The sequence below is a fragment of the Microchirus variegatus genome, assembly GCF_963457635.1.
Source record: "Microchirus variegatus genome assembly, chromosome: 5".
Lineage (NCBI taxonomy): Eukaryota > Metazoa > Chordata > Actinopteri > Pleuronectiformes > Soleidae > Microchirus > Microchirus variegatus.
The window spans coordinates 21,304,126-21,330,065 of NC_139806.1; the positions used below are offsets into that span (position 1 = coordinate 21,304,126).

The window sequence follows — 25,940 nt, forward strand, 5'->3', positions numbered from 1 at the left end:
CTTTTATTATGAAGTGCTGTCATCAACGTATACAGATATTGACAAATCAAGATCTAACACCACAAAAACATCTACATTTCAAAACACAACTGCAGGGAGCATCTGAAAAATGTGAACGGATATGATTATTGTAGTGCCATTGCCAGCTTTGCCTATTGACGTTTCAGAGAAGAATGAAGAAGATTATTTCAAAAATTGAAAATACTCAATATCCACGATATCAATAAATTACAAATTAGTATCATCACATTCAACTTTCTTTCCAACAATCTCCCCAATATATTTGATAATTTCCTAAACCCTAATTCACTTGTACATAACTATTATACTAGGCAATGAAATCAACTCCATATTCCTCTCTTCCGCACATCATTAGCACAGTCCTGCGTAAAATATAAATGTGTCACAATATGGAACAGTCTTCAGATAAATATACAAACAATTTCCTCTTTTCTGACTTTTTCAAAAGCCTTGAAAACCCATCTCATAAGTCATCCTAGCCTCTTGTAGTAATCTTATATATATAGTTTTTATTCTATCTTAATTTAGTCCATTAATTAATTGATTATCCTTATTGATTGCTATTACATTTTATGTATTATTTTGCTATATAACTTACTGATTATAATTCATTTTGATTACTATAGAGGAGGAGGGCCTAGTATAAGCTATAAATGCTTTATCCCTCCTCCTGCACCTGTTTTTATCTATTGTGTATCGCATTATATATTATGTATTTTTTTGTTGTGCAAATAAATTAAAAAAAAAAAAATGACATGTTTTCATACAAGTTGATTAGAATGTGAACATTTTATTAGACTGAAAAAGTCACGGGAGCCTCTAGGGGGAGCTGAAGCGCCAGCAAATTAAGCCCTTCCTCTCCTTACCGCCACCACAGTGTACGACAACTGAACAAGGTAAGTGTCAGGAAAGAACGAAAAAGAAAGGTCGTCATGTACCTTCAGTTGTTGGTTCTATAAATTAAGTAAGTAAATATTAAGTATTTTAATTAACCTACTGTTGTGTAATCTTAGCTTTGCCAGCCAACAAGGTAAGCAAAGCGTGTTCGCCGAGATTTATAGTGTGACAGGCTTTAATGCTAAATGTGAGCTAACCGGAGCACCTGTTGTCGTAATTGCCCGCCATTGCCCGCGTTAAACACTTACAAAAAATTATTATAATAATATTCCCCTCTTTAAACTACTTTTGTATTAAACTATTTTTGTATTAATAAGGGTACGTGTGTCTGCCCCCTAGTTTTTCATCGATTTAAATTAAATTAAATTAAATGTTTTTCAATGCTTAAGAAAACATGTCTTTTAATCAGGCAGACGGGGACACATTATTGTAATGTTTTCTTGTCAGGTCAAGACATTTTACGTAGATTTGGTCTATAAAAATGAAAGATGATAGATGAAAACTGACTTGGCCAAAGTTTGCATCAGTTACTCTGCAGCCAGGGATGTTGCAACAGGGGTGTGAGGCTGTGGGTGGTGAGCTGAAAAATGCAGTGTTAAAGTTGACACATGATGTGCAGCTACGATAGATTTTGAGTTGCTTGCTGTAACGTCTTTGGTGATTATTTGGATTCTCAGCTAAAGCAGCATTAGAACAGTTTACTAATGAAGGTGGAAAGGAGACAGAGCTATAGTAGCAGCTATGAGTCCTGTAATCTCACTGCTGAGATTGGGAAAAGGGATCTACCTGTTTGTCTGTTAATCAGGGAAAAAAAATCTAAAATCTGAGATATAAGAAAATCAAGACTGACTAGATTGTGTTCAGGATGTCTAATCGCTTTTCCACTATCCAGTTCCTGCGATGGAGTATTAGGGCCACATATGAAGAAAAAACAATATTTTCGTGAGTGACAGTTCAGATCACAACCCCTTATTTCAGTTCAGTCAGTAAAAATGTTGGAGGAGGTACATAGACATGGTATCAAAATACCATATTGCTGCCACCATAGGAGTTCCATACAGTATGTACCAGTGAGTGTTAAATTATATACATTATATAAAATTAATATGATGACACAATACTCATAGTATGAAGTAGTGCTGCAACTAACAATTATTTTCATATTGGATTAAGCAGCTGATTATTTTCTCTTTAATTGTACCCAAACCTCAAAAAAGGTGATATTATCAAATCTCAATCTAAAAAATGTCACTCAAAACAACTAGTTGGTTAACAAACTAGGAATTAACTTAGTTTCATATGGTGCACATTGTAAACACTACATCAGTAGGGTGCCAATGTTATCCATGCTAATGTGTTTTTTTTGGTGCAATTTTATGGTGGAAAATGATGGAAATGTTTTTTTAAATAAATGTATTGATCTGTTTGCTTTACTTAGGACTTTGTTTACTGGCTGTGATCACAGAAGGTGAAACTCGAGAAGCACTTGTCACCACATTTGTAAGCCACGCCCACATTTCCCTCTCCCAGTTTCTGTTGTGTGAGTGCGACAGAAATGGCTGCAGCAACAATTTCTGTCGAGCAAGAGGATTTTTGTTGTTCCGTGTGTCTGGAAGTCTTGAGAGACCCTGTTACGATCCCATGTGGTCACAGTTATTGTTTGGGCTGTATTGAAGAACACTGGAATGGAGTCCAGCAGAAGAGCCAGCACAGCTGTCCACAGTGCAGGCAGGTGTTTAATCCAAGACCTGTGCTGAAAAGGAACACCGTTCTGGCTGAATTGGTGGAAAAAATTAAGAAAACCCGATTTCAAGATGCAGCCCAGCACTTGACCAAACCTGTTGAGGTGAAATGCAGTGTCTGCAAGTGCAAAGCTGTGAAGTCCTGCCGTGCTTGTTCAGAGTCGTATTGTGTCTCACATGTGAAAATCCATGAAAAAGGCTTCCGTGGAAAGGCACATAAACTCATCCCAGCTTCGCATCAGCTGAGAGGGAAGCTGGGCCCACAGAGCCCTGACACAGAAGCAGCTGAGACAACAGCACAGAACGTGAGTTTGAACATTGTTTTGATATTTATCAGACATTATTCTAAGTATTTATTCATTTCAGTTTTATGTTTCCAATATGTTTATGGACAGCTTCACTTGCAGGTGGAGTAAGAAGTGGCTGAGTAATTTTTCATGTATTTTTCATAGACCTCCTTCATAATGTCCATAAAATCTGAAATTATTCCTTTCTGCAGCTCCGGTCTGGTTCTGAAACTTATCGTGTTGGTTTCATTTTCTTAGGTTTCGTTTCCTCATGAAATGCCCTCCCTTTAAAAGAAAGAAAACAAAAGGAATAATCACTCACAGCTGCTCTGCATGATCTTTGGCTGCATGTCAAGATGAGATGGTTCCCCTCTTTGTAATACTTAAAATGAAGAAAATATTGTGCCATGCTAAATATTCGACAGGATACATTTTTTGGGTCGGCACACTCTGCGTCACATGGTCTCATATAAATCACACAGATAAAAAAATGTCTTCTATTAAATAAACCATATAATCTGAAGGAATGCTGCTAAACTCATATCCTAGTGTGTGTGTGCTCACAACCAACATACTTAATTACTGTAATTTCTGACATCGTACAGCATATCTTAAGAACTAGTTCAGAGAAACCATAAATAAGTCAGGGTTTCAACAACAAAACAACATACAACAGATTTCCTCAGCTATGCAGTTAGAATCAATCTCCAAATTCCAACCTAAGTTAACATCCACATACTGTAAGTTTGTTTGACGTTTGAGTGTCTGTGAACATTAACAGGATACAATATGAATACTGGAAGAGACTATGAATACTGTTATGTGTAAAGTAGTTTCCAAAGAAGGCAGCATCACAAACAGGTTTATTTATAAAGTAGCGTGTGTTTTTATTTGCCATGTTATATGTGAATAACTCAAAGTGTAGACTGTAAAGGAATACAATCTCCTGTTGTCTCTGTTCAGGTGGACGCACTATTCAAACTCCTCAATCAGTACAGACTGGGATCCTACCACAGTATATTTCTTCAGATGGGTGTACAAGATGAACAAGATTTCTTGGATAGTGTGACAGATGAAGATCTGCAGAACTTGGGTAAGAGACATGTCCTTTTGACAATTATCCTGTGGATGAAGGTGCAGCATTACTGTGCAGAGAATTAAATATTCGTCGGGAGATGACTATCAGAGATGTTCTTGCATTTCCAGACTCTTTTCTTTTTGAGCGGTACCGTTTCATGTCACAGTCCATCATTTACATACACAACCTAATCCGTCTTTACATTTCCAACATTACCAACCGTTTGGCTGCGTCTTTTTGCAAATGGGAGTTTTTTTTATACAAAGTTGGAGATGCAGAGCACTTGAACATGATATAAATGAGAAGTCATTTATGTGTGTGAAAACAGCATTATGTTGGGGATAAAACAACTGTACAGTCAAACAGCCACTTCATATTTACTTATTAACACAATGTAAAACATGATCAAAATGAGGTACCCCATGAGATTATACAGAGGTCTTACCGATTTGAACAATGTTTTTATGTTTCATCTTAAACTGCTGCCAAGTGCGCTTCTCCCCCCGCGGGATTACACCGAAATGAAATAAATTAATAGGCTACTACTCAAGCAGTTTCCCCCTGTAATATTATTGTGATTGTGCAAAGGACGATATTTAAACTTACGCATTGACCTGAGCAGCAATGTTCTCCCATAGTTTTGCTGCTGCAGCGGTGTTACACTTCCTTCTAAAAACCTGCTCAAACTCACCGTATTAGCGCATTAATATTTCCAGCTCCAGTGGGGTGAAGAACATCACCCTCCGCTTCCCCGTTGTCATGGTGACTCGTCGAATCGGGGCTCCATTGATGCTGTCTTTTTATACTTGTGGTGCACACGCTTAACTCCAGGTGAAACTACTCCGAGTTGAACAAACTAACTCAAATCAGCTGTTGTGGAACCGAAAACTCAGAGTTTCCTATCTCAGAGTAGATCAACTCAGAGTTCAGGGTTAGACTCAGAGTTTGTTGAACCTGCTTTGTGAAACAGACCCCAGGAGAACATCTTATTTGTTTTGTTTTTCTCTCTTCACATTCACAGGACTAAGTCAAGTGGAAAAGAATCGCTTCATGGCAATGAAAAGCTTCATTCAAACACATGGAACTTCAGATTCCCAAGTTCAAAAAGTGTCATCTGTGCAAAAATCCCTGGAAGTTTTCTCTCTGCAGTACACATACCCCAAATGTCCTCAACCAAAACATATAAAAGGTCAGAAAGACATTATATTTATATATATTTATTTTTCGTTTATTACTTTGATGATTCCTGTTACATTCCTTTTTGAAGTATATATAAGTTTATTTTTAATTATTCTGTTTGTATGTATTTAGGTATTGATCCTGCTCAGAACACAGTTGAAGATCTGATGTCGAGGATCTGCCACCTTGAAAATGTGAGCAGGAGCACAGGAGTCTGTCTCTACACCATTGATGGGATGTCTCTCACAGATGATCCCTTCTTCAACACATGTGAGACAACACTTTTTACTGTTAAATGCCTTTTGTTTAAGTACTGTTACATATTTAGGTTCAGTGTTTTTTTTTTTATGAATACCACCGGAACATTGTATTTCAAGTAAACTTCACTGCTATTACTATCCTCATTTGATGTTTTAACCTATAATCTAAATACACACACTGATTGTTAAGGGCTACATAACTTTTATCAACCTTTAGTGCTTATTATTGCTCACTCCAGAGTCCTGCATGGGTCAGCCCATACCTGTGAAGTTCCAACAGAACCAACGGGCATCTGACTTTCAAAATAAAAGTAGTTTTACCTGGATTAGAGTGATTTATTTTATAATGCACATCTATAGCATATGCATTTTGTAACTGCCTGAGTTTAGTTCATTTTTACCCGTGCCAGATCCTCTGAATTAATGATGTATGTTACCCAGCCTTGTGTCAAAAATGTACAGTTTTATTTGAAATAGAAAGTTATCATATCATCGATATTTGTTGTTTGTCTCTAAATACAGGGTCTTTGAAGGACAGGCACATTAAAAATGGGGACATGATCTATGCTATTTTTACACCAAAGGAAAACCTAAGAGAGCTCCCACAAATTCCACAGCAAAAGTTTGTTGAAGCCTCTGGAGAAGATGTTATCAGATGCCACATCATGCTCAAGGTGTCTGTCTTTAACATGTACAATTTATGAACTCTTCAAAATAACATCTGTATACTAAACATGTGTCTTCCTGTGTTTAGGGCAACTTTGAAGTGATGGTGAACATAGAAACTGACACTATAATCATTCTGAAACACCAACTGGCAGCTGCAAGTGGAATCCCAGCACATGTCCTGCACTACATGTAATTCAGTTTTATCAATATAATTATTTTGATCATTGTTATGATGAAACAAATGGTGTTGCAGTGGCCAGCATTGTTGCCTCACAGCAAGATGGTTGCCAGTTTGGATCCCAGTTTGACTAAAGGCCTTTCTGTGTGAAAGTTGCATATTCTCCTCATGAATTGGGTTAATTTTACACTCTAAATTGACAGTGAGAGTGAATGGTCATTTGTCTCTGTATGTTGGCCCTGCAAGGGACTGCCAACCTGTCCAGGGTGTACCCCATCTTGGCAGTTGGCACTGGAGCAGTGACTGTGTTCTCTGGTCTGCTTATATTTACAGAGGTCCACAGGATGAAACTAACACACTGCAAAGCTGTGGAATCACTGAAGGGTCAACACTTGCCTTTTCTTTATACACATTGAATGATGAGGAGTGGTCCTTCAAGGAGACTTTCTTCATTGATGACATTGTGACTTCAGTCCAACAAACCCAGAAGGGAATCAGCACGCTCCTATCTTCAATTTATGTTGTGGTAACCAGTTTTATATACATAATGTTTTGTTTTTACCTCATTATTTGTATAAAGCTACATACTACACTTGGTTATTACTTGGTTAATACTCAAGGCAATTACACTTACCTTGGCCCTTGAACAGTCTGCTGGTGATTTTCTGACAAGTTCTTTACATTTACAATTGAATTCAAAGATTGTGTGTACTCGAGGACTATTACCTTATTTGTTTGATAATGGTCATTCTTTCATAACTTGGCTGCAGTGGGTGCTCTGTCATTATGATGAGCTGTCATACAGCACCCTGCTGCTATTTTTCAACCCGTTTTTAATTGCTGGGTTTTCTTCTTTTAGAAAGGGCATTTTTCAGGCGTTGTTCACAATAAATTGATTGCCTATATAAGACAACTGACTGGATGCAGTCCACTGGCCCAGAGTTTGCATCAGTTACTCTACAGGAATGGAAAGATCACAAGGAACCAGAAGGTAAACTGTATGAGATTGTTCTTTTTAATTCTACCTTCAGTGTCTGTTCTGTTGTACTGACTAAAAAAAGACAACAAGAAACTTGTTTTAATACAGTAGGAGTTTGGAAAAGATACATTTTCATTCTGTCATGTTAGAGTGAGGATACTTTGGATGCTACAATAATTCATGACATGTGGAGCTAGTTGGTTACTTTACTATATAACTTGAGCTGAGGAAAATAAAACATATGTCCTTCAGTTGAGTGCAAACCTCACATGGTAATTCTTTCTTTTTTTAAAACATTTTCACATTTTACATTTTATTCACGATTGCCAATATCTTATTTTCTGCATTGTAGATTTCAGTTGTTGAAGGCTTGTACATGCTCTTCAGAGAACTTCTACCCGAACTTGGCTCACAGCGAGGAGAAAGAGTTGTCAAGGACGTGCATGTCTTTGAGTATTCCTTGTGTTGCTGGGCACATCTCATTTCAAAAGCAAAGGTAAGATTGCAGATGAGGTGTAGATGTACTGCATGTACCGTTCAGCACCTTTTTCTGTAATAAGGTACATTTGAGCTATTGGTTGATTTTTTTTTTTTTTTTTTTTTTTTTATTAAATGATCACTTGTGTTTTAATAGAAACGCTCATCAGAATTTGAGAACTATGCACCAGTCACACTCACACCTGTAGATGGAGACCGTTTCTGTGAGCCAGTCAGAGTGCCTGGACCTCCTACTGTCTTTGAACGGGCATGCGTTCTCCAGAAAATCAAAGGTAAAACTAAAGCAAACATAATGTCATCATAAAGCATTTCTCTATTATTTGACTAAAATTATGCCATAGGTATAAATATATTGGCTGTAGGTTGATAGTTGCTTATCATGTTTATAAACAAATTTATTATGGATGTATTTAGAAAAGTGGTATGGAAAATGGAGCCTAATTCTAGCTTTAATTGTGAATGGTGTGTTAATGGCTTAATTTTAATGACCTTTGGTTCAGGTGGGGAGAAAATTCCAAACTGCACTGAAAAGTTTTTGCAAGAAGCATCATTAGAGAGGGCCACTGACATCGAGAAGATCCTGCTCAGCATACCGCCATCCGTCAAGATATATCATCTCTGGATTTATCTGGACAGGATTATCGGTCAGAAGTATGTACTTTTAAGGATTCACTTTTCAGTAATCAGTTGATATTCCTTTTTTTTTTATTATTTTTTTTTTTTATTTAATGCTATCCACACAGTACCCCAGTACCCATTCAGTCTGGATTTTTCAAATATATAGTATCTTTAACAATGATTTCAGTGCATTGCTCATCACATATTTTGTTCACACACAGTATTGGGCTCCTCAAGGTCTTTCAATTAATTATCTTGACTTGATGTGTAGTGGTCAACTTTAACTTAAAAAAACAAAAAGAACAAAACTCAGTTTCATCTCTTCAGCAGAAGTTAGATGTAAAGGTGTACTCAAGCCTTAAATGTCACTAATCTCAATAATTACAGCTTTCAGCTCAACATTCAGAAGACTTTTGGAAAAATGGTAGAGGGATTGAAATCTTTCCCTGTTCTCAATGTGACTCCACCTCTACACCTGAAGGGTCTCGGATTCGATGATGTTCGACTTGTTCTGCTGAGTGAAGGTACTTAGTTTGTGTAAACAGCATGATACTGTGTTGCTGTGTCCTTGGTCTTAATGGCTTCTGTTTTGTACTTGTCTTTTTGTTAGACAACCTTGGAGTTTATGTCGGTAAAAGCAAGGGATCCACAGATATGATCATGGTGATCGATTGTCTGGATAGTAAAACGAAAACGGTGGATGTGAATGTACTGGCAGCCATGTGAGTACCTGAAACTCGCATATACTACAACCATTATAACATTCATCAGTATACAATTTAAAAAAAATGTCCACAGATTTTACTACCTGAATGCATTTTGTGATTGACATATAATGTGTTATTGACACAATCTATTGCACAATTATATTGTTGTGTGTTTATATTTATTTTTCTCAAATTAAAACTTTTTTACATTTAACACAGGACTGGTGACCAAAGAGCCGATGGATCATTTATCACATCTCGGACTCCAAAGGAAGCCATACTGGTAATAATTCTCAACGATGTCAGTGTATAATCAAACAATTCAGTTAATACATCAACATGCCATATGAACCTAGCATTTCAGGGTAAAAAAATGGTTCGGATTGATGTGTTCAGTTTGAGGCACATTTACAGCACATCCTTATTCTTAACTTTTTCACTAGGTACTGATAGATACAAGCTCATCCATGGAAGAGGAGTGCTATGGGAATGCAGGAATAAAGAAAATAAATGCTGTGAAGGAGCTCTTTGACAACTTTGCATCCAGAAGCATGGCTTATGATTTCCATCATGTCATTGGCCTTGTGAAGTTTGACGCAATGGTCAAAACTCTCCACACATTTACGGAGAATTTGGAAAAGTTCAAGGTAAGTGTTCATGTGCTCCATCCTTTAACACATAGGCATCCTCAGCAATTATTCCTTTTTTCTGTTTCTTGGCATAGCAAAATTGAAATGTTTACAGTTGTAATTAGTGCTGTCAAACGTGAACGCGTCAACGGCGTTTAACTGCGTCAACGTTAACGCATGACACGTTTCCATGAGGACTGACCGGAAAAAGGTGCGCGTGACGTCAAGTTTACGTGACTCCCGATTGTTAAAATGAGTCTCTAAAGCAGGGGTCTCAAACTCAATTTGCCTGGGGGCCGCATGAGTTAGAGTCCTGGTGAGGCTGGGCCGCATGAAATAAAGGACTAAGGACTCAAAAAAAAGTCCGGTCCACACCCCCACATGACACATACATAATGATCTTTATGACGAGGATCAAGTACAGTCGCGATGAAATACAGGAGATACGAGGAGATTTTAGTAAAACATGTTGACATTCTCAAGAGCGCACTTTTCATTGTTTTCACCACGATCTCAGTCTAGAAGATGCTTTAGCGCTGTAATTAAGGGAATAACAGATGCATCAGATAAACTGATCTCTTTATTTAACTGCTCAAAGAGAGAGATCAGAGAGTTCTGTTGCGGGGAGTTCGTAATCTGTGCTGCAGCCAAGTTTCGAGACTTTCCAGGATTTAGTAGGTGCTGTTCCACCGTGTACTTGCATCTTGTTGGAACAGGCGCGTGCTGGCCGCAGTTTTTAACCGGCACTAAAAGGAGCTAATGCAGCTAATGTAGCTAACTAGAAAACTGTGCCTGGACTCGGGTGTAAATATGACGTAATTTGCGTCTTTTTCCGGTCAGTCGTCATGGAAACTGTCATTCGTTAACGCACGTTAACCTTTTGCACAGCACTAGTTGTAATCTACCTGAAATGCAAATGTTAGGTACACATCCGTAACCTTGAGCCAAATGGATGCACTCTGCTATACGATGCCCTACGCCGTGGGCTGTTGGAGTTGCAAAAGGTCAAGGAGAAGTTTCCCGATTGTCGACTTCGCATCATGTGTCTCACTGACGGAATTGATTCTGGGTAAATGTCCCTCCATTCTAAGAGCGTATGTGCTGCACTATCACTTAACTGTTAAACTACAGAAACAAACAGCTGGTTCATCTTTTGTTAATCAGGTGTTGAGTAATGTGTATTTGTGTTTGCCAGCCAACTAATTGTGTTATCTAGTTCACTGTGTAATCTGCTTTTAGTAGTTGGTATTATCTATTTTTACATTTGAATACATACCTGATAATTTCAGGTTGATGCTGGTCATTTTGCTGTATGTACTGTCAACTAAATTTAATATTGTTTGGACACAGCTGAGGTCATGATCTAGATATATGTTCATGTTCTTGTAGATCCTCAATCGAGCCAGTTGCAATAACAGAAAAACTGCTGAACTCTAACATCATTGTGGATTCAATCCTTCTCGGAAACGTGGAGAACAATATGCTGCATGGAATCAGCAATGCAACAGGTAAGCTTTTATTGTCAATTTTCAAATGCCATGACGCAATATCTGTTTCAGATTAGGAACTGGGTAGTCTTTTTTTTTTTTTCTGCATTTAAAGAAATATAATGAAAATAAGTAAAATAAGATAACAAACATCCCTATCACCTATCATGTTTCTTCTAGGTGGTTGCTGTTTCAAACCAGAGACAACCAAAGAGGGTTTGAAGCTGTTTGAGATTGAGACAGTTCTTTCATTGGAACAGAGGAAACCCAAGACAAAACTTGATGCATCATCTCTCAGTGAGGTTTGTGGAAGTAATTATGTTTAAGAATGCCCTTGACATTGAATGCATCACAAAAGCTCAAGCTTATAGTTTTATCATGTGCTTTTTTCTTGTTTGATAGCGCATTTTAACAGGCATCTTTGCAACTCACGGGTATGATGAATATCCAGAGATATCCTTGCCAAATCAGTTGAAGACCAAAGTGATGGGGACAGAGAGGTAAGAGATATGATGATCAATCTAACCTTCTGCATTCTCCTTTGTCTGTAATGTCAAATATGAAATCTATTATTGCACATCTAGTTGCTGCAGCAGTCTTTATTTTGATTATCACTCTTTTAAATGTCCAATAATATGAAAGAAAATGCCCGGTACAACGTTTAACCCAAGGTGTAACATCTTGCGTTTTCAAGCTAGCAAAACAGATAATGAGTTGTCTGATTTTACATAGTGGTCGATGCCTTTTTTTTTTGCTTTTTGCTTCATAATTTCAGCCTTGCAGCAGGATAATGATTTGACACAACTATCTCTACCACCAAGTAAAAGAGAGTACTTAAAAAAAAAAGGTGATGTCAGCATAATTGTTTGTCCAACTAGCAAAAAAATTTAAGTGTTGGCTAGAGATTATTCTTGCCCCAAAAAAGAATTGAATCATTAAATGAATATCAATTGTTGATTGTTGAGTCTTTCTGTTAATGATATATGGCTTTTACTGGAGGTTTTCATCATGTTTAAAGCATTTTCTTTCTTGCAAATAGTGCTCTGAAAAAGAAGCTACGGGAGTCGAAGGATGAGCGTTTAATGGAGAAGGACAGACGCATCCTTGAGGAGCTGAAGAGCCTGCACTGTGATCCACATCCCTTCTTCAGAGTCTTTACTTCAGAATCGGACTTCAGTAAGTGAGATGTCTCTGTTATTTCTTCTTCCAAAAACAGAACCTGGTCTTAAGTATTTTTCACGTGTTTATTTACATGGAATTTATGCACTAAAACATGGAACTCACTTTTTCATTTACCAGTTCATTATTAAATTGCACTCCTCACTCCTGATTGGGGTGGTTTATGTCTAACCACCCTTCACTGCTACATTGCAACCCTGAAAATTATCGCTTCTCTGAAAAATTAGACACTTGTTGTGTTTCTACTTATCATTTCAGCATTTTGGAGGATTCTCATGCAGGGCCCTCCTGACACACCGTATGAGAAAGGAGTGTTTGAGCTGTACGGTCAGTTTGGTCCTGATTACCCAGTGAAGCCTCCACTTGTTCGCTTTGTCACACAAGTATCCTGCCAAAATATGATGGAACAAATGGAAAGTTGTTACCAGTCACAACAGCACTGCTGCCATTGTTTTCACCTTGTGCGTCTAAGAGACCCATAGAGGCTGTTTTTAGTACCTTGGCAAGTATTTATTTCTGTCTGAACAGATTTTGTCACCATGGTAGTATCAGGGTGCGATACTGAAAACTGTACTGGTGTGTAGTTAAGATTAAAAAAAGGCCCAGTTTTTAAATTATGTCCAACCAAGTCAATCAACTGTATAATAACGTCCTAAGATAAAAAGGTGTCTTGGCTGATGTGAAACAGTTACAAGATGGCCATTGTAGTCAGTGGTGTGCACAGGTAGACACTAGGTGGTGCTAAAGCACCTGCCCTTTGCCCTCAGGACCAAGCAAGTGCCCTTTTGAAAGTTTTTTTTTTTTTGTGGTCCATGCTAACATGATCATCTATAAGTGCTCGTCGATTAAAAGTGTGTGATAATAATGCCCCAATTAATATTCCCTCCACCCCCCACCACACCCGCACACACTTCTGTCAACGTGAACGCGCAGAGCGGACACAAACGGAGGCGGCGACAGTGCACAGCCTGCAGCCCGTGCACACCTCCTCTCCTGCCCACCAGCCAGGTAACACATAAATGAACCGAGTCGAGTGTGTGGTTTGCCCCCTAAGCTTCAGTTGCCAAGCTATAACTTGCATTTATTTGTCTCTGCTGTGAAGTAGCCTCTCTCAACGCCACACAGCTGGGCATAAATTAGTCGACTGCTCACCTGCTTAACAAGCTAGAAGCTACCCAAAATCAATAATAGATATGACGTGATGATGAACACCGCTAGAGTTTGTCATTGGTATCCTACAGCATGTGAATCTATCAGTATGCTTCCTTAAGATGAATATTTAGTAGGCTGTTGTATAGGTTTACATTAGGCTACATAATTAACACTTATAATTATTTTTATTATTATAAATGTATTTGCTAAATGACAAACAGAAACAGTAGCCGTGTGCTTTGTTGAAATATAACCAAAGAGTCTTATTCATATTGTTGGTCTATTTACAATTGCAGCATAATGTCTAGAAAGGAGAGGGTAAGAAAGGAAAAACAAAGGGAGTTACAGCAGGCAGCCCAGGGGAGCAGCTCGCTGTTCTCCTGGGTAAAAACATCCACCAGCAGCAAGAAGGAAGATGAAGATGAAAGGTCACAGTCAAGAGTCATGTTCACCGTTTAGGGCATTTTAAAGCTCAGATTTTAAAGTTGAACTGTTTCTCTAATTTTACTGAAATATCTTAAAAGCAGTCCACATTTTATTTTAACTACAAAAAGTGGTTTGGCTGTACTAAATTAGGCATTAAGCTATTTTTTTTAGCTAATTATATTATTTTGTACCAACAAGTTATTTCTATGTTACAAGACTTGCAGTAATCTTGTATTTGCCTTAATAGGCTATATTCAACCTTAAAAAATAGGCTATTACTAAAACTATTATTATTCTATTAAATCTCACACTGCTATAATAATGCAGCCGTCAGTTCTACATGCCGCATAAAGTGCCCTTATTTTTCACTGAGCACCTGCCCCCCAAAATGTCTGCGCACGTCACTGATTGTAGTTGTATATGAGGTCAACTGAAATGATTGTATAAACAGCACAGTGGGTGGTGTTTTCTTTTTGTTTGGTTGCACATTTTCCTTAACACAGGCTGACAGGTGTACCACTGCAACGTCAACAGTGTGGGCCGTATCTGCCACAGCATATTTGACCGCAGCTACAATGCCAACATTACCATGAGAGACATCTTTGATGCTGTCTATGGACTCCTCATCGTCCCTGAGCCTGACGACCCACTGGACAGGTTTTTAATGCACATATTCAGAAATATCACATGGTTATGTTATATCTGGATCGTTATATGCTGCATTTATTTCCATTTCCGGGTTTGGGGTCTTTCACTTAACACACACCTTTGCTCAGGTGACCCAGGTGACACAGCAACCTCAGTGCAACATTTGCTGCGTCACTGGCCAAGGTGATTGCCCTTCTCTTGTTGGCCCCTGTGATGCCCATCATGTTAAAGGCTCTGCAGAGGGGCTGGTCTGCAAACCATCTATTCTCGCACCAGCTTGGGATACTTTGCCCTGTTTCTTTTATTGTCCTCTTTGGGCTCCGTAAGTTCTATAGAATGACCTGCGGCCTCAGTGCTGTTGCAGCCACAGTCTCTGGGAACATCAACTGTTTTCCAAGATCAACAGCTCCCAGTCTTGCTCTTGTTTACTTCTCTGGGCAGAAGCACTTGCAGTTGCAGATTGAGTCAGCTGTTGCCCTCAGTCCTTGATCATGGTGTCAGCAGGAGCGCCCCTCACCTAGAATCTTTGTACAGAGATGAGGATATACATACTAGTCCTGTGAGAGAAAATGTGTATTTATAAACAAATATTCATAACAGTATTTTAGTGTTAGGGCTGGGTGATTGAATTCAAATGTATTTGTTTGGACGATGTTAAAAAATGAAAATCGATTTTTCCTTTGACTCCCCTTCCCCACTAGTTCTCTGACAATATCAACATGGCAGCGTGCATGGAAAACAGCAAGAGCACCTTCACAGGAAGAGATGTCTAACACTGTAGATCAGTTAAAACTATTCAACAATTCTAAAAACAGGTTAAACTCTAACAATTACCAGGGAAATGTCTAAAATCTCAATTAACAGAGGTGTCTGGTCCGCGTCTGTGTAATAGATCATTCATTTGCGCATAGTACCCTATATGAATAATTGTCTTTAGTAGATAAAAAAAAGAAAAAGATTTAAATGTAAACATTTGTTGTAATCCCAGCCCTACTCATTGCATTGCCTTCACTTCACCTCATCTGTAGTCTTTCTTCAGTCTCTTATTCTGCTAGAATGTCAATTTTTGCTAGGATCAGATTTTACTGTAGGTATCTCACTTTTATTTCACTGATATGGGTTTTTGACTTATCTTTTGGAAGCATTTTGGCTGAGGAGTTCCTGACAAACCGTGAGATGTACGAGCTAGAGGCCAGAAGACACACACAGCAAACTGCAGGAAATTCACTGGATGACATGGAGAAGGTAAGTGAACTAACATGCTTACAAAGCTGGTGAGTTACCAACTCACCGACTATTGTCTTGCAGTTTTTTAGTTCACACATTAACACATCTTGTCTTTTTCAATATGAAGAAACTGGTGGATCCTGTGCCACAGTTCATACCCCAACATCTAATGTGTCCACTCACCAAGAAGATGTTTGTTGATCCTGTGAAAACTGCATATGGCACAGTGTATGAACGCAAAGCCATTGAGGAACACCTCAAACTGTGAGTTAATTTACCATAGATGAAAATAATTCATAATGATGTAGGTGGGATTCCATCGGCCCGTTTTTATGCATATTTTTTATTTACATATAGATAGAGATTAAGTGAATGTGTTTGGTGCTCTTCATTTACTACATCTGGTTGTCTCTTATCATTCCTCTGTAGTGACCCAGACTGTTAATATTGTGCCAACAACTGCTTATTTCAGTAAACTACTCTCAATATTTGCTTAACCACAGTGGATGATGTTTATGTTGTGGGACAGATCCTGAAACATCAGCAGCACAGAGGGTTTACTTTTAAGACCGTAGACATCTCGCTCGCTCGCCCGCTTGCCCGTTGTTTAAATAAAATAAGGTAAAAGAACTTTTACCCTGAATCCACATGTGAAGAGGTCAGTGCCGATCGCTTTTTTATCACTATATTCCTGGTAGAGGAAAAGAGGCGTTCACAGCGCACTGAGGATCCGGGGACGGGAAGATTTCTCTCTGCCATCTGCTTCACGCTCTGCATGTGCGACTCCTGTGACCAGTGCGCCCAGTTGCCCATTATAATCATCATCAAAGCAGCCGCTGATGTGTTTTTTTCCCACGTTCGAATGTTCATTTTCACAATCGAATCTTATAAACACAGTATATTAAAATTTAGAATATTCGTTGACAGCCCTACTGCACAGTCTATGCACAATCTGGCTTGTCAGAGGAAGGAAAGAGCACTCAGAGTAACAACAGTCACAAGACACCAGACAGCCCTGCCGTTTTTCCAGATGCTGTGTGGCAGAGCAGTTGGAGACCAATGCATTTTTAATTATTTTCTTTTGATGAGACCATTTACTAAATCATGTTGTATCACTCTCCTAATGTGTATATGTATCCATGATAAAGGGGAGCCACATTGGGAAGAAAATAACTGATTCATATTCTGGGTTAGTCATGCTTAGAGTGTGCATTAAAATCACTGAGGACATCCAGGTCCCCTCTTTTACTTCAGGTTCAAATCCACGTCTTCCGCTTGTTTCTTTTTTTGGTTTTAACTTTACATCTGCCAGCTTAGTTTGTCTGTTTAGATGCTGCATGAAACCCCCTTTTCTTTAACAGCAGGGTTTAAAGTGTCTTCTCTTACAGACACCTGTATGACCCGATGGCTGGTCCAGGACATGACCTTGACCTTACCTATATAACAACAGACTGGGACATGAAGAAAATGGTGAAGGACCATCGATCCCGCCAAATTCAGTGAAGCTGTGGAGGACTAATTAGCTGTCAAACGTTAAGTTTTCTATAGTTTTTTGTTTGTTTTCTACCAACATTCATCTTAATTTGCATTTGAAGTTTTTTCAACACACCTTGGTAGTTTTTATTGATATTGTGCTTTTCACACTATTCATTAACTAGTTGCTAAAATCTAAATCTAAATATGTAAGTTAATGGAAATATGTATAATCTAGTACAGACATAAGCTAACATTTAGGTTTATTTGTTATGTACAAAACTTTTTTGGTTTCCACTGAGAGTTCTTTGTCCTTGTGTCATTCCTAGTATACAGGATTTAAATCGATAAGAATTGTGTTGAATGTTAAAATATGTTGCAGCAATGTTTGTTTTTCTGGGCTGAATTATTATGCACTCCAATAACCATTCACTTGAGGTAAACTGTCAATTTCTACCTGATTTCTTTTGTGGGGTTTTGAAAACAAAGCGTTTATAGTGCATAGTCTGAGGTACTTATTGTAATATTAATATAAATTGTAATAACTTCCTGGTAGCAGGAAACAGTCTAATAATTTCCGACAGGCTATACACGGAGAGGTACAATGCTGCCCCCACTGTTCAAGGTCCGAAGTTCTTGTCATTCACAATTTTTAGGAAGTAGTCACTTGCCTTCAAAATAAAAAGCATTTGTTTCTAAACTGTTGTGAAATTAGCGTGTTTTGCTGATTAACCTGTAACCCGAGAGGGTTAAATTGAGCTCATAATATTGAACTCTGCTACTTTAAGTGTGTGCCTCTTCACGTTTATTTTGCGACAAAACGTCAGCGGCCAAATTCATTTTATTTTGAAGATGAACCGGAAGCGTATAAAATATAGCTACGTGAGCTTCTCGCCTGTCTTGTCGTGCGGCGAAGAGTGACGGACTGAGGAGCACCGTCGAGTCTGCAGACTAAGTGGAAAAGGAAGGAATCAGTGAGCAGGTGAGTTTAAATGATTGTTTACATCGAGAACGTGTGTATTTTGAGCAGTTTTCAGTTTGACGGTTCGCTGTAAAGTTAGACTGGGAACTGTGGTGGTTACTACTTCACTTCAGCAGGTAGTTTCACCAAAGTCCTGACATGAAAAGTTGCAGTGTTAACATTTTTTAAATAACATTGCAGTAGTTTGAGCCCTTTTTGATATTGGCGTTTTCGATCTTCGGTAGTATTTTTTCCCCTGAAATAACTGTTGAAGGGTGAGAAGTTTACCCTGATTTTCCCGCACAACCTGTCTGTCTGCTCACTCGCTGCGTCAGATATCTTGAAATACTTTTTCATGTCAAGAAAGTTGAGTTAACTCATGGTTTCAAAATTGAAATAGCGCCCTTTAGAAAATGTGTAAGCTTGTCGAAATGTGCAACGTATGCCTTTTAAAACTGTCATTTAAAGTTTTATACAGTTTTTTTGTTTGTTTTCTAATTCAAATTAGGTATGTATAATCTATCTTTATTTGCAATTGCACATATTCTTTTGAGGTATAACAAATTATCACAATCAATTATCAAATGTTTTACCGTGGATGTTTATTATTTGGTGTGGGTTTTTTTTGACCATTTGTGTCATTTCATGTCCATGAAAACACAATTTATGGGTTTCTTTAAACTTTCACTCAGGAGCAGAAACACATCTGACATTTATCATGACAATTACCAAAATCAACTGTTTTGAAAATGTTTTATTGTGTGCAGTCCTAACATATCACATAACATATCTAAATACCTACATAGAACTACTGTAGGTCAAACTGAGCATCCGATTGAGGAGGAAAGGTTAAGTGACTTTTAATGTGACAGTTGTCAGTGCCACACAGGCTGCTCTGAGTATTTCAAAAACTGCTGATCTATAAGTTTTAAAAATGGAGAAAATATTCAGTGAGCATCAATTCTACTGGTAAAAATGCCCTGATGATGATGATAATGATGATGATAGAAAGGCAAGAATAAGACTTGCAGAGGATGAATGTAGACGCAAATAAGCTGTAGGAGTTTAAAACCACACTGGGTGAGTGCCACTCCTGACACTTAATTAGGTCTCATCCTGTGTACCTAATAAACCGGCTGGTGAGTGTTATCTCCACACTGAGTAGGAAATCATCAACAACATAGAAATGTCTTTAAAGGTCTTAATAATTACACAACTTATCTAATGAGTGCAGTAAGTAATGAAACAAAAATGCAATAATTCACATGTTATTATAATAATAATAATAATAATAATAACACCACTACTTCCTGTTCTTGTTCTTTCCATATAGAGATGTGGTGGCTGCTGTGGGTGCTCGCTGCCTTGCTGGTTCTCTTCTGCAGTCTGGATGTGTGGTACTTTCTTCACGTTGCGGCTGTGATCATCCGCGCCTGGTTCCAGCCTCCAATCTGGGACGTCACAGCAGAGCAGGTCCTTCCGGGCCGGGTCACTCCCCATGATATCGACATGGGTCACATGAACAATGCACGTTACCTGCGCCAGTGCGATTTTGCCAGATATTCTCTCTACATGCGTAACGGCGTGTGGAAGGCCTTGCGAGCCCTCGGAGGTTCGATGGTTGTGGGGGCCACCACCACGCGTTACAGGAGAGCTCTGTGTGTAGGAGAGGCGTACGAGCTTCGGAGTCGGATCGTGACTTGGGACGACAAGGCCTTTTACCTGGAGCAGAGATTTGTGTCAACAAAAGACGGGCTGGTGTGTGCCATCATGTACTGCAAGCAGAATCTTATCCGTAGCAGCCCGGACAAGATTATGCAGCACCTTTGTAAAAGGAAGGTAAGTAAGAAGGTTTCAGTACATGTGAAATTGCATGTTGATTATATCTTAAAGGTCCAGTGTGTGTACTATTTAGCAGAAATTAAAGTATGACTACTTTTTGTAAGTGGACAATCACTTGGTTGTATGAATTCTTGCTTTTCATGACCACAGAATTATCTTTTTATATTTATACTAGCTAAGCATAAGTTTTTAAGGACAAACTAAAATGTTTTCGAGTTTTGATACTCATTAAAGGCTGCATAGGTTCCCCAACAGACTTGGAGTGGAAGAGTGAGGTAAGGGATATTCTGCTGCGACATGCAACTTGAAGACCCTGTCCATGTGGAAATATCATAAACAGTTTTTTTCTTTGTCGTTTTGAAGAAAGTTTACTGTACACATCGTTTCAGGAAATGTCTTCATCCGCAGGGAACCCCCCAAAGCGACCTGAAAGGCTGTAGATTGTAGAATAAACCGAGCCAGGGGAAAAGAAGGGAAATAAAATAAAAGTTATCATAAAGCAAACGGGATCAAACGACAGTGTCGACAACTTGGTGACCTGTAGAGCTATTTAGCGACTTTTCAGACCCCGGCAGGTTTTTTTTTTTTTTTTTTTTTTTTTTTTCGAAAAAGCAACTTGCGACAAATCTAGCAAGCTGCAACTTTCTGGCATAATTTTAACTACTTTCTGAGAAGGAAATGGTCAGTTCTGCTGCATGAGTGAGCTGCAGGCAGAGAATCAGTCTGACTGTAGACACAGGGAGGGAGAGAAACACTGTGACCTCACAGAGAACACAGTCACAGACTAGAACGAGCTTTGGATGTACAGCTGACGGTCTCAGAACAATCACTGATCTGTATTATTGATTCCAGATAGTCTGTGAAAATAGGTTTTATTTTCCCCTCCCCTTATACAATTCTGTTTCACGGTTAATCTTCAATACTTTTTCCTTTTTTCCTTTACTCGTCTGTCTATCTAGTATCTTTTCAGTTACTTTTCATTGACAGTAGTTAGCAACACTGCCAAACAATTGATGTCGACAAAGATATGGACACTCCGTTTAAAAAAATTAATTAAATGAATAAATATATTAAAAATACTGCTTCAGGTCTCCCAAAGCACCATACCTTTGTGGATGAAACACCAATATGATAAAAATAAGGAGAGAAAAAAAATACTTTTTAGCTTTTTTTTTTTTTACTTATAATAATAATATGCTTTTCCAATAATATGCTTTTCCTTTGGACATTATTTTTCTTGCTTCTGTATTCTTTGAACAGAATGCTGTCACTAATGTAGAACATTTCTGTTCTTAAAAATTCAATAAATAGATTGTGGTGTTTAAAACAAAACAAAAAATGATCAAATGGCACTTTACCACTATACAGTTACAGCTAAACGACTCTGTAAAACTGCTGTGACGTAGTTTTATACACGCTCACAATTTCTGTGTTCAGTAGTGTCGCTAAATACACCAGACTCCTCTGTTAAATGTTGAGACACTCAATTTCTGCCACTTAACGCCTAAATGTTCCATACTGGAACTTTAATGGACCTATTGATCATTAAAGGACACTAATGCTTTGCTCTCTTCAGGTGGAATGTCCTGAGTTTCCAGAGGATCTTCAACACTGGGTCAACTTCATCTCTGCCAGCAGCCAGACCCTCAGAGCAGAGAGTGGACTTGAAGAAAAAAACAAATAAGGCTTTGCACAGGCAGCTGTTAAGATTTCCCCGTTTTCAACCAGGTTATACAGCAGCCCACAAGAAGCATAGTTGTCAGCTGTCTGACGTTCAATCCACTTGAAAAACACTTTACTACCTACTTTACTCTTTTGAAATATTGCATTGCTTTGAGAGGGTTTAAACTTCTACACTAATAGAAAAGTAGTGGTTTTCAGGTACCACAGAAGCACTACAACAAACATATTTTGAACTTTATCAATGTGTATGCCTTCACTATGCATTTGTGCACACATGACCTCACAAACTTTCACTGAGAATTACTTTTTTTTCCCTTAATCAGATGTTACATTTATTTTATACAAACATTGCACTATAATTTGGCTACAAATCAGACAAAAGTGCAATGCTAATGTTTGTTTTCAAAAGTATTATAATATGTACAGTAATAATAAAGTTGGTTAAAGTGTCTAATCAGTTATATTGTCCCACTGTTTTTAAGGCCTGAGCACTGAGCAGTATTGTTCAGCTCGAAATATAATTTTTTATTATTATTGTTTGTATTTTTTTTCATCATTATCATTATCATTTTCAAGGTTTTTACCGTTCTTAAAAACTTTGCTTGGTAAAAACTTGGTGTCACATCAGGATCTGTGAAGGTTGCGATCTGACCTAATGTTAGGATGAGGAATTATAATAACACATTTTCACATTTTGTATTCCCGGTAACCAGTCCGCAGGCTTCCGTCCAAACAGGCACCACCCTCACCTTCTTTTGATCTGTATGCGTGTTACCACGGCAACCATGGTAGTGGCCAAAAGTATACATGGGAAGAGCAGGCTTTCATCTTCTTTTTAGGTCCAATCGGTACATGATGATAACCTGCAAAGCCAGTCAGTGCACCACCTACTGTCAATACCAAGTACACATTCAGTCAACAAACATAAGATTGTTGAATTTACATGAAGCTTTCAGGGTATGGTCTACATTTACTATATTCTGACATAACTAATTATTGGTGGCCTCTGTTTTTGCACTTAAATGTTGCATTACGGTTGTCTTCTCATTCTTTTGCCTCTTCTCTTTCTCCCTGAGTAATAAGCACATTCTATGCCGTTGAGCTGAATGAGTATCAGCACAGTTTAGTTCCTGTAGCAAATATCCATTTGTTTAAATAAGCAGACTAAAAAAAACATTACCAGTAGCTCTGAACTAAGTTAACAGTCAGCTTGGTGCATGAAGTGGAAAAAAATAAGTGCCAGAACTCCCCTTATCCATATCGATCTATTTCAGGGGTCTCAAACTGGCAGCCCCGCCAATCGATTACATGTGGCCCCCCCACTTAATAACATGTTGTTATGAAAACATAGACCACGACCTCACCGTCTTTTAAACACAGTGTGTTGCTGAGGCACAGCTGCCAGAGAGATGATAGAATATAATATATGTTTGCTAGCAATGTTTTTATAACAGTAATAATAAGACATTTGGTCATAATTATCCCATTAATCAATGTATCATATACAACATTCAATTACATGTATACATACACTTGTTAGGGCCCGAGCCGGCTCCTGGTACGAATTTTAATTACAGTTGTCCACACTATTATTTATATATAAAAAATAAATGTTTGTTTTTGATATTAATCCATTAATTTTGCATCATAAATAGTATTATTAAGTATGCGTGTATGTGTGATATCATGATCCAATATTGTGAACAGTTGTTTTTTGTTTTTTTTTACCCACTTTTTGTTCTCGAGGCCGGCCCCCTCTTGACCACAATAGATGCACACTGGCCCCCAGGTCATTTGAGTTTCAGACCCCTGATCTATTTATTTAAAATAATTATAAAAAAAAATAAAGACCGGACTTGTTGCACATTTTGCCATTACATTACATAATAGATACCCGTTTTAAGTAGTTTGATTGACAGTATCAATGCACATGAGCAAACTATGTCCATAATCTAAATAGAGGTTTATTTATTCTTTGCCAGAAGAAAATGAAGGAAAAACAACTTTGTTTCTCTTTGGGCTGATTTAAAAAGAACATGGATGCTGTCAGATGTGCACAGCCCCTTGTTTATTTAGAACAGAAAGACGAAGTATTCAGAATACTTCTGAAATAAGCAATTATTAATAAATATGACATACCAACATGTGTATAATAACTGAATGTATACTATGCTATGAAATATCCTCACTCTGTGTGGAATGCCAAATCGAGTGATTTAATGTGATACTTGTAAATTGCTTTATTATATTGACACTTTTATTTTAGTTTATTTTGAGTGCTACATAAAACGCTTGATGACATAATTACAAATAAATACTGGGCCGTACAACAATACATACAATAATGTTGAATTGTTTTTATTGCTAAAATTGCATTTAATTTGGCTTCGTACGTGAATGAGGTGGATAAAACGTAGCCATGCCTACGCGGCGACCAATGACATCGAGTGTCGTCACGGAGAACCCGGAAGTCATTTGCATTCATTCCACCGGTTTCGTAGCATCTAATGTTATCGCTTTGTACCGGGCGCACGGTAAGTTTAAAGTTACAAATGTACACCTCTGCCGAATATACGACCAATGCTTGGATTCCGGGTATGTGAGCAAATAGGAGTGGCGGTTTTATTCGTACAACTGTATTTTATATTCTGCCAGGGCCACCGTGTATCTGCAGCTACAGCAGCTAAGCTAAACTAGCAGATTTGGCTGTGACAGCAGGTTGAGCCGGTGGAGTAGCGTTAGCTCTGCAGCTGCAGCTCTGTCAAGGTTGAGCTGATGAGGGACGTTGCTGTTCCGTGTTTTTGCTTCACGGAGTGAAAACGCACTCTTCTCATCTTCATTGTCTCTTTTGACCATGAACTGAGCGGTTTTCTGTCAAGAAAAGCAGAGGTTAATGCCTACTATGTATAAATACTTAGGGAAAAAACTCAATATTTAACTTGCGTACTATTTGAGATGGGAGTCTTGTCGGTGCTTATAGAGGTAAACCTCCGGCCAGTTATTACTTTAATAATGTTTACAGTAAAACTTTATTTTGAATCCAAAAGTTAGTAATGTTGTTGCATTACTGTACTCTCCATTTAATCATCCTTTATTTCCCCTTCATTCTTTCAGAAGTTGATTTGACAGTTTGTTTGGTTTTATTGCACATTTCATGAATTATATTTAATATTTAGTTTAGATGTTGTTGTGTTTTATTTAAAATATGTTGATTGTACTGTAGTGCACAGATTGGAGAGGGAGAGACCATAAGTGGTTTGTGTATAATTTTGTTATTTTTTATCTGTCAACATTTACTACATGGAAACCAGCTATACTTGGTATGAATCATTTAATGGCCATCTGCTGCCATTTGTACTCTACACTTATTTTCCATTGTGTTGTTATTATCATTATTATTATCATCATCTTTACCATCATTACCTAGCTATCCAGGCACATTCACAGTTGCTAACTTCTAAATCTCTTAGTCCATTCCAACTGTTCTTGTATCTAGAGCTGCAACAAATTATTATTTTCATAATCCATTAATCTGTTCATTCATGCTGTTCAATTCATTTAGTAATTGATTAATAATCAATTGATTAATCAAGTAGTTGTTTCAGCTCTACTTGTATCAAAGTCTTTCCCTCACTGATGACATTGATACATGTACAGTTCTTTGAAATATTCGTTTTCTAAATATTTGTCTTTTTCCCTGTTTCCCTCCCATTGAAAATATAAATTGAATGAAGTGTTTTGCTGCCATCTACCTTTAATTTGTATGTAACTATCATAGGGAATAGGGAAATATATCGATATTATATCTTTATCGTGACCTAAGACAAGATATGGTCTTAGAGTTTGGATATTGTGATACTGTATCTTTGAGCACTTTTCCTGGTTTTAAAGGCTGTTGCAATGATAATCATCATATGTAATATCTGTAATACATTTGTGAAATACACCAAGTATTGTACATTAAATATCATATGTATTGATTAAAAAAAATACATGGAATCAACAAAATTATATATATATATATATATATATATTTAAAGTCACTTAATATCACACAAATTACACACTCAACAATTTTGAGTATAATATTTGTGATATAGCTAAATGTGTGAGGCAATTT

General features: G+C 37.8%; 3 protein-coding genes across 3 annotated transcripts; all 3 read left to right on the forward strand.

Annotated features, from left to right (window-relative positions):
- Window positions 1-2,473: 2,473 nt before the first annotated feature.
- Window positions 2,474-11,555, forward strand: LOC310927316 (uncharacterized protein; the record flags this gene model as incomplete). Its single annotated transcript, XM_083889610.1, has 18 exons — window positions 2,474-2,965; window positions 3,911-4,040; window positions 5,047-5,214; window positions 5,337-5,474; window positions 5,987-6,138; window positions 6,219-6,322; window positions 6,645-6,837; window positions 7,171-7,302; window positions 7,643-7,786; window positions 7,925-8,060; window positions 8,289-8,439; window positions 8,794-8,930; window positions 9,017-9,128; window positions 9,333-9,396; window positions 9,557-9,760; window positions 10,666-10,811; window positions 11,132-11,250; window positions 11,410-11,555. The coding sequence occupies 18 exons, from the start codon at window positions 2,474-2,476 to the stop codon at window positions 11,553-11,555; spliced, it is 2,868 nt and encodes a 955-aa protein (XP_083745736.1).
- On the forward strand, window positions 11,485-17,967 carry LOC310927097 (uncharacterized protein). Its single transcript, XM_083889348.1, has 8 exons — window positions 11,485-11,531; window positions 11,632-11,729; window positions 12,269-12,405; window positions 12,667-12,791; window positions 14,498-14,643; window positions 15,777-15,879; window positions 15,989-16,125; window positions 17,250-17,967. The coding sequence occupies exons 2-8, from the start codon at window positions 11,716-11,718 to the stop codon at window positions 17,362-17,364; spliced, it is 777 nt and encodes a 258-aa protein (XP_083745474.1). The 5' UTR covers window positions 11,485-11,531; window positions 11,632-11,715; the 3' UTR covers window positions 17,365-17,967.
- A 268-nt stretch (window positions 17,968-18,235) lies between these two features.
- On the forward strand, window positions 18,236-22,354 carry LOC310927098 (protein THEM6-like). Its single transcript, XM_083889349.1, has 3 exons — window positions 18,236-18,316; window positions 19,629-20,134; window positions 21,714-22,354. Exons 2-3 carry the CDS (start codon window positions 19,631-19,633, stop codon window positions 21,819-21,821), a joined length of 612 nt encoding a protein of 203 aa, XP_083745475.1. The 5' UTR covers window positions 18,236-18,316; window positions 19,629-19,630; the 3' UTR covers window positions 21,822-22,354.
- The last annotated feature ends 3,586 nt before the right edge of the window (window positions 22,355-25,940 follow it).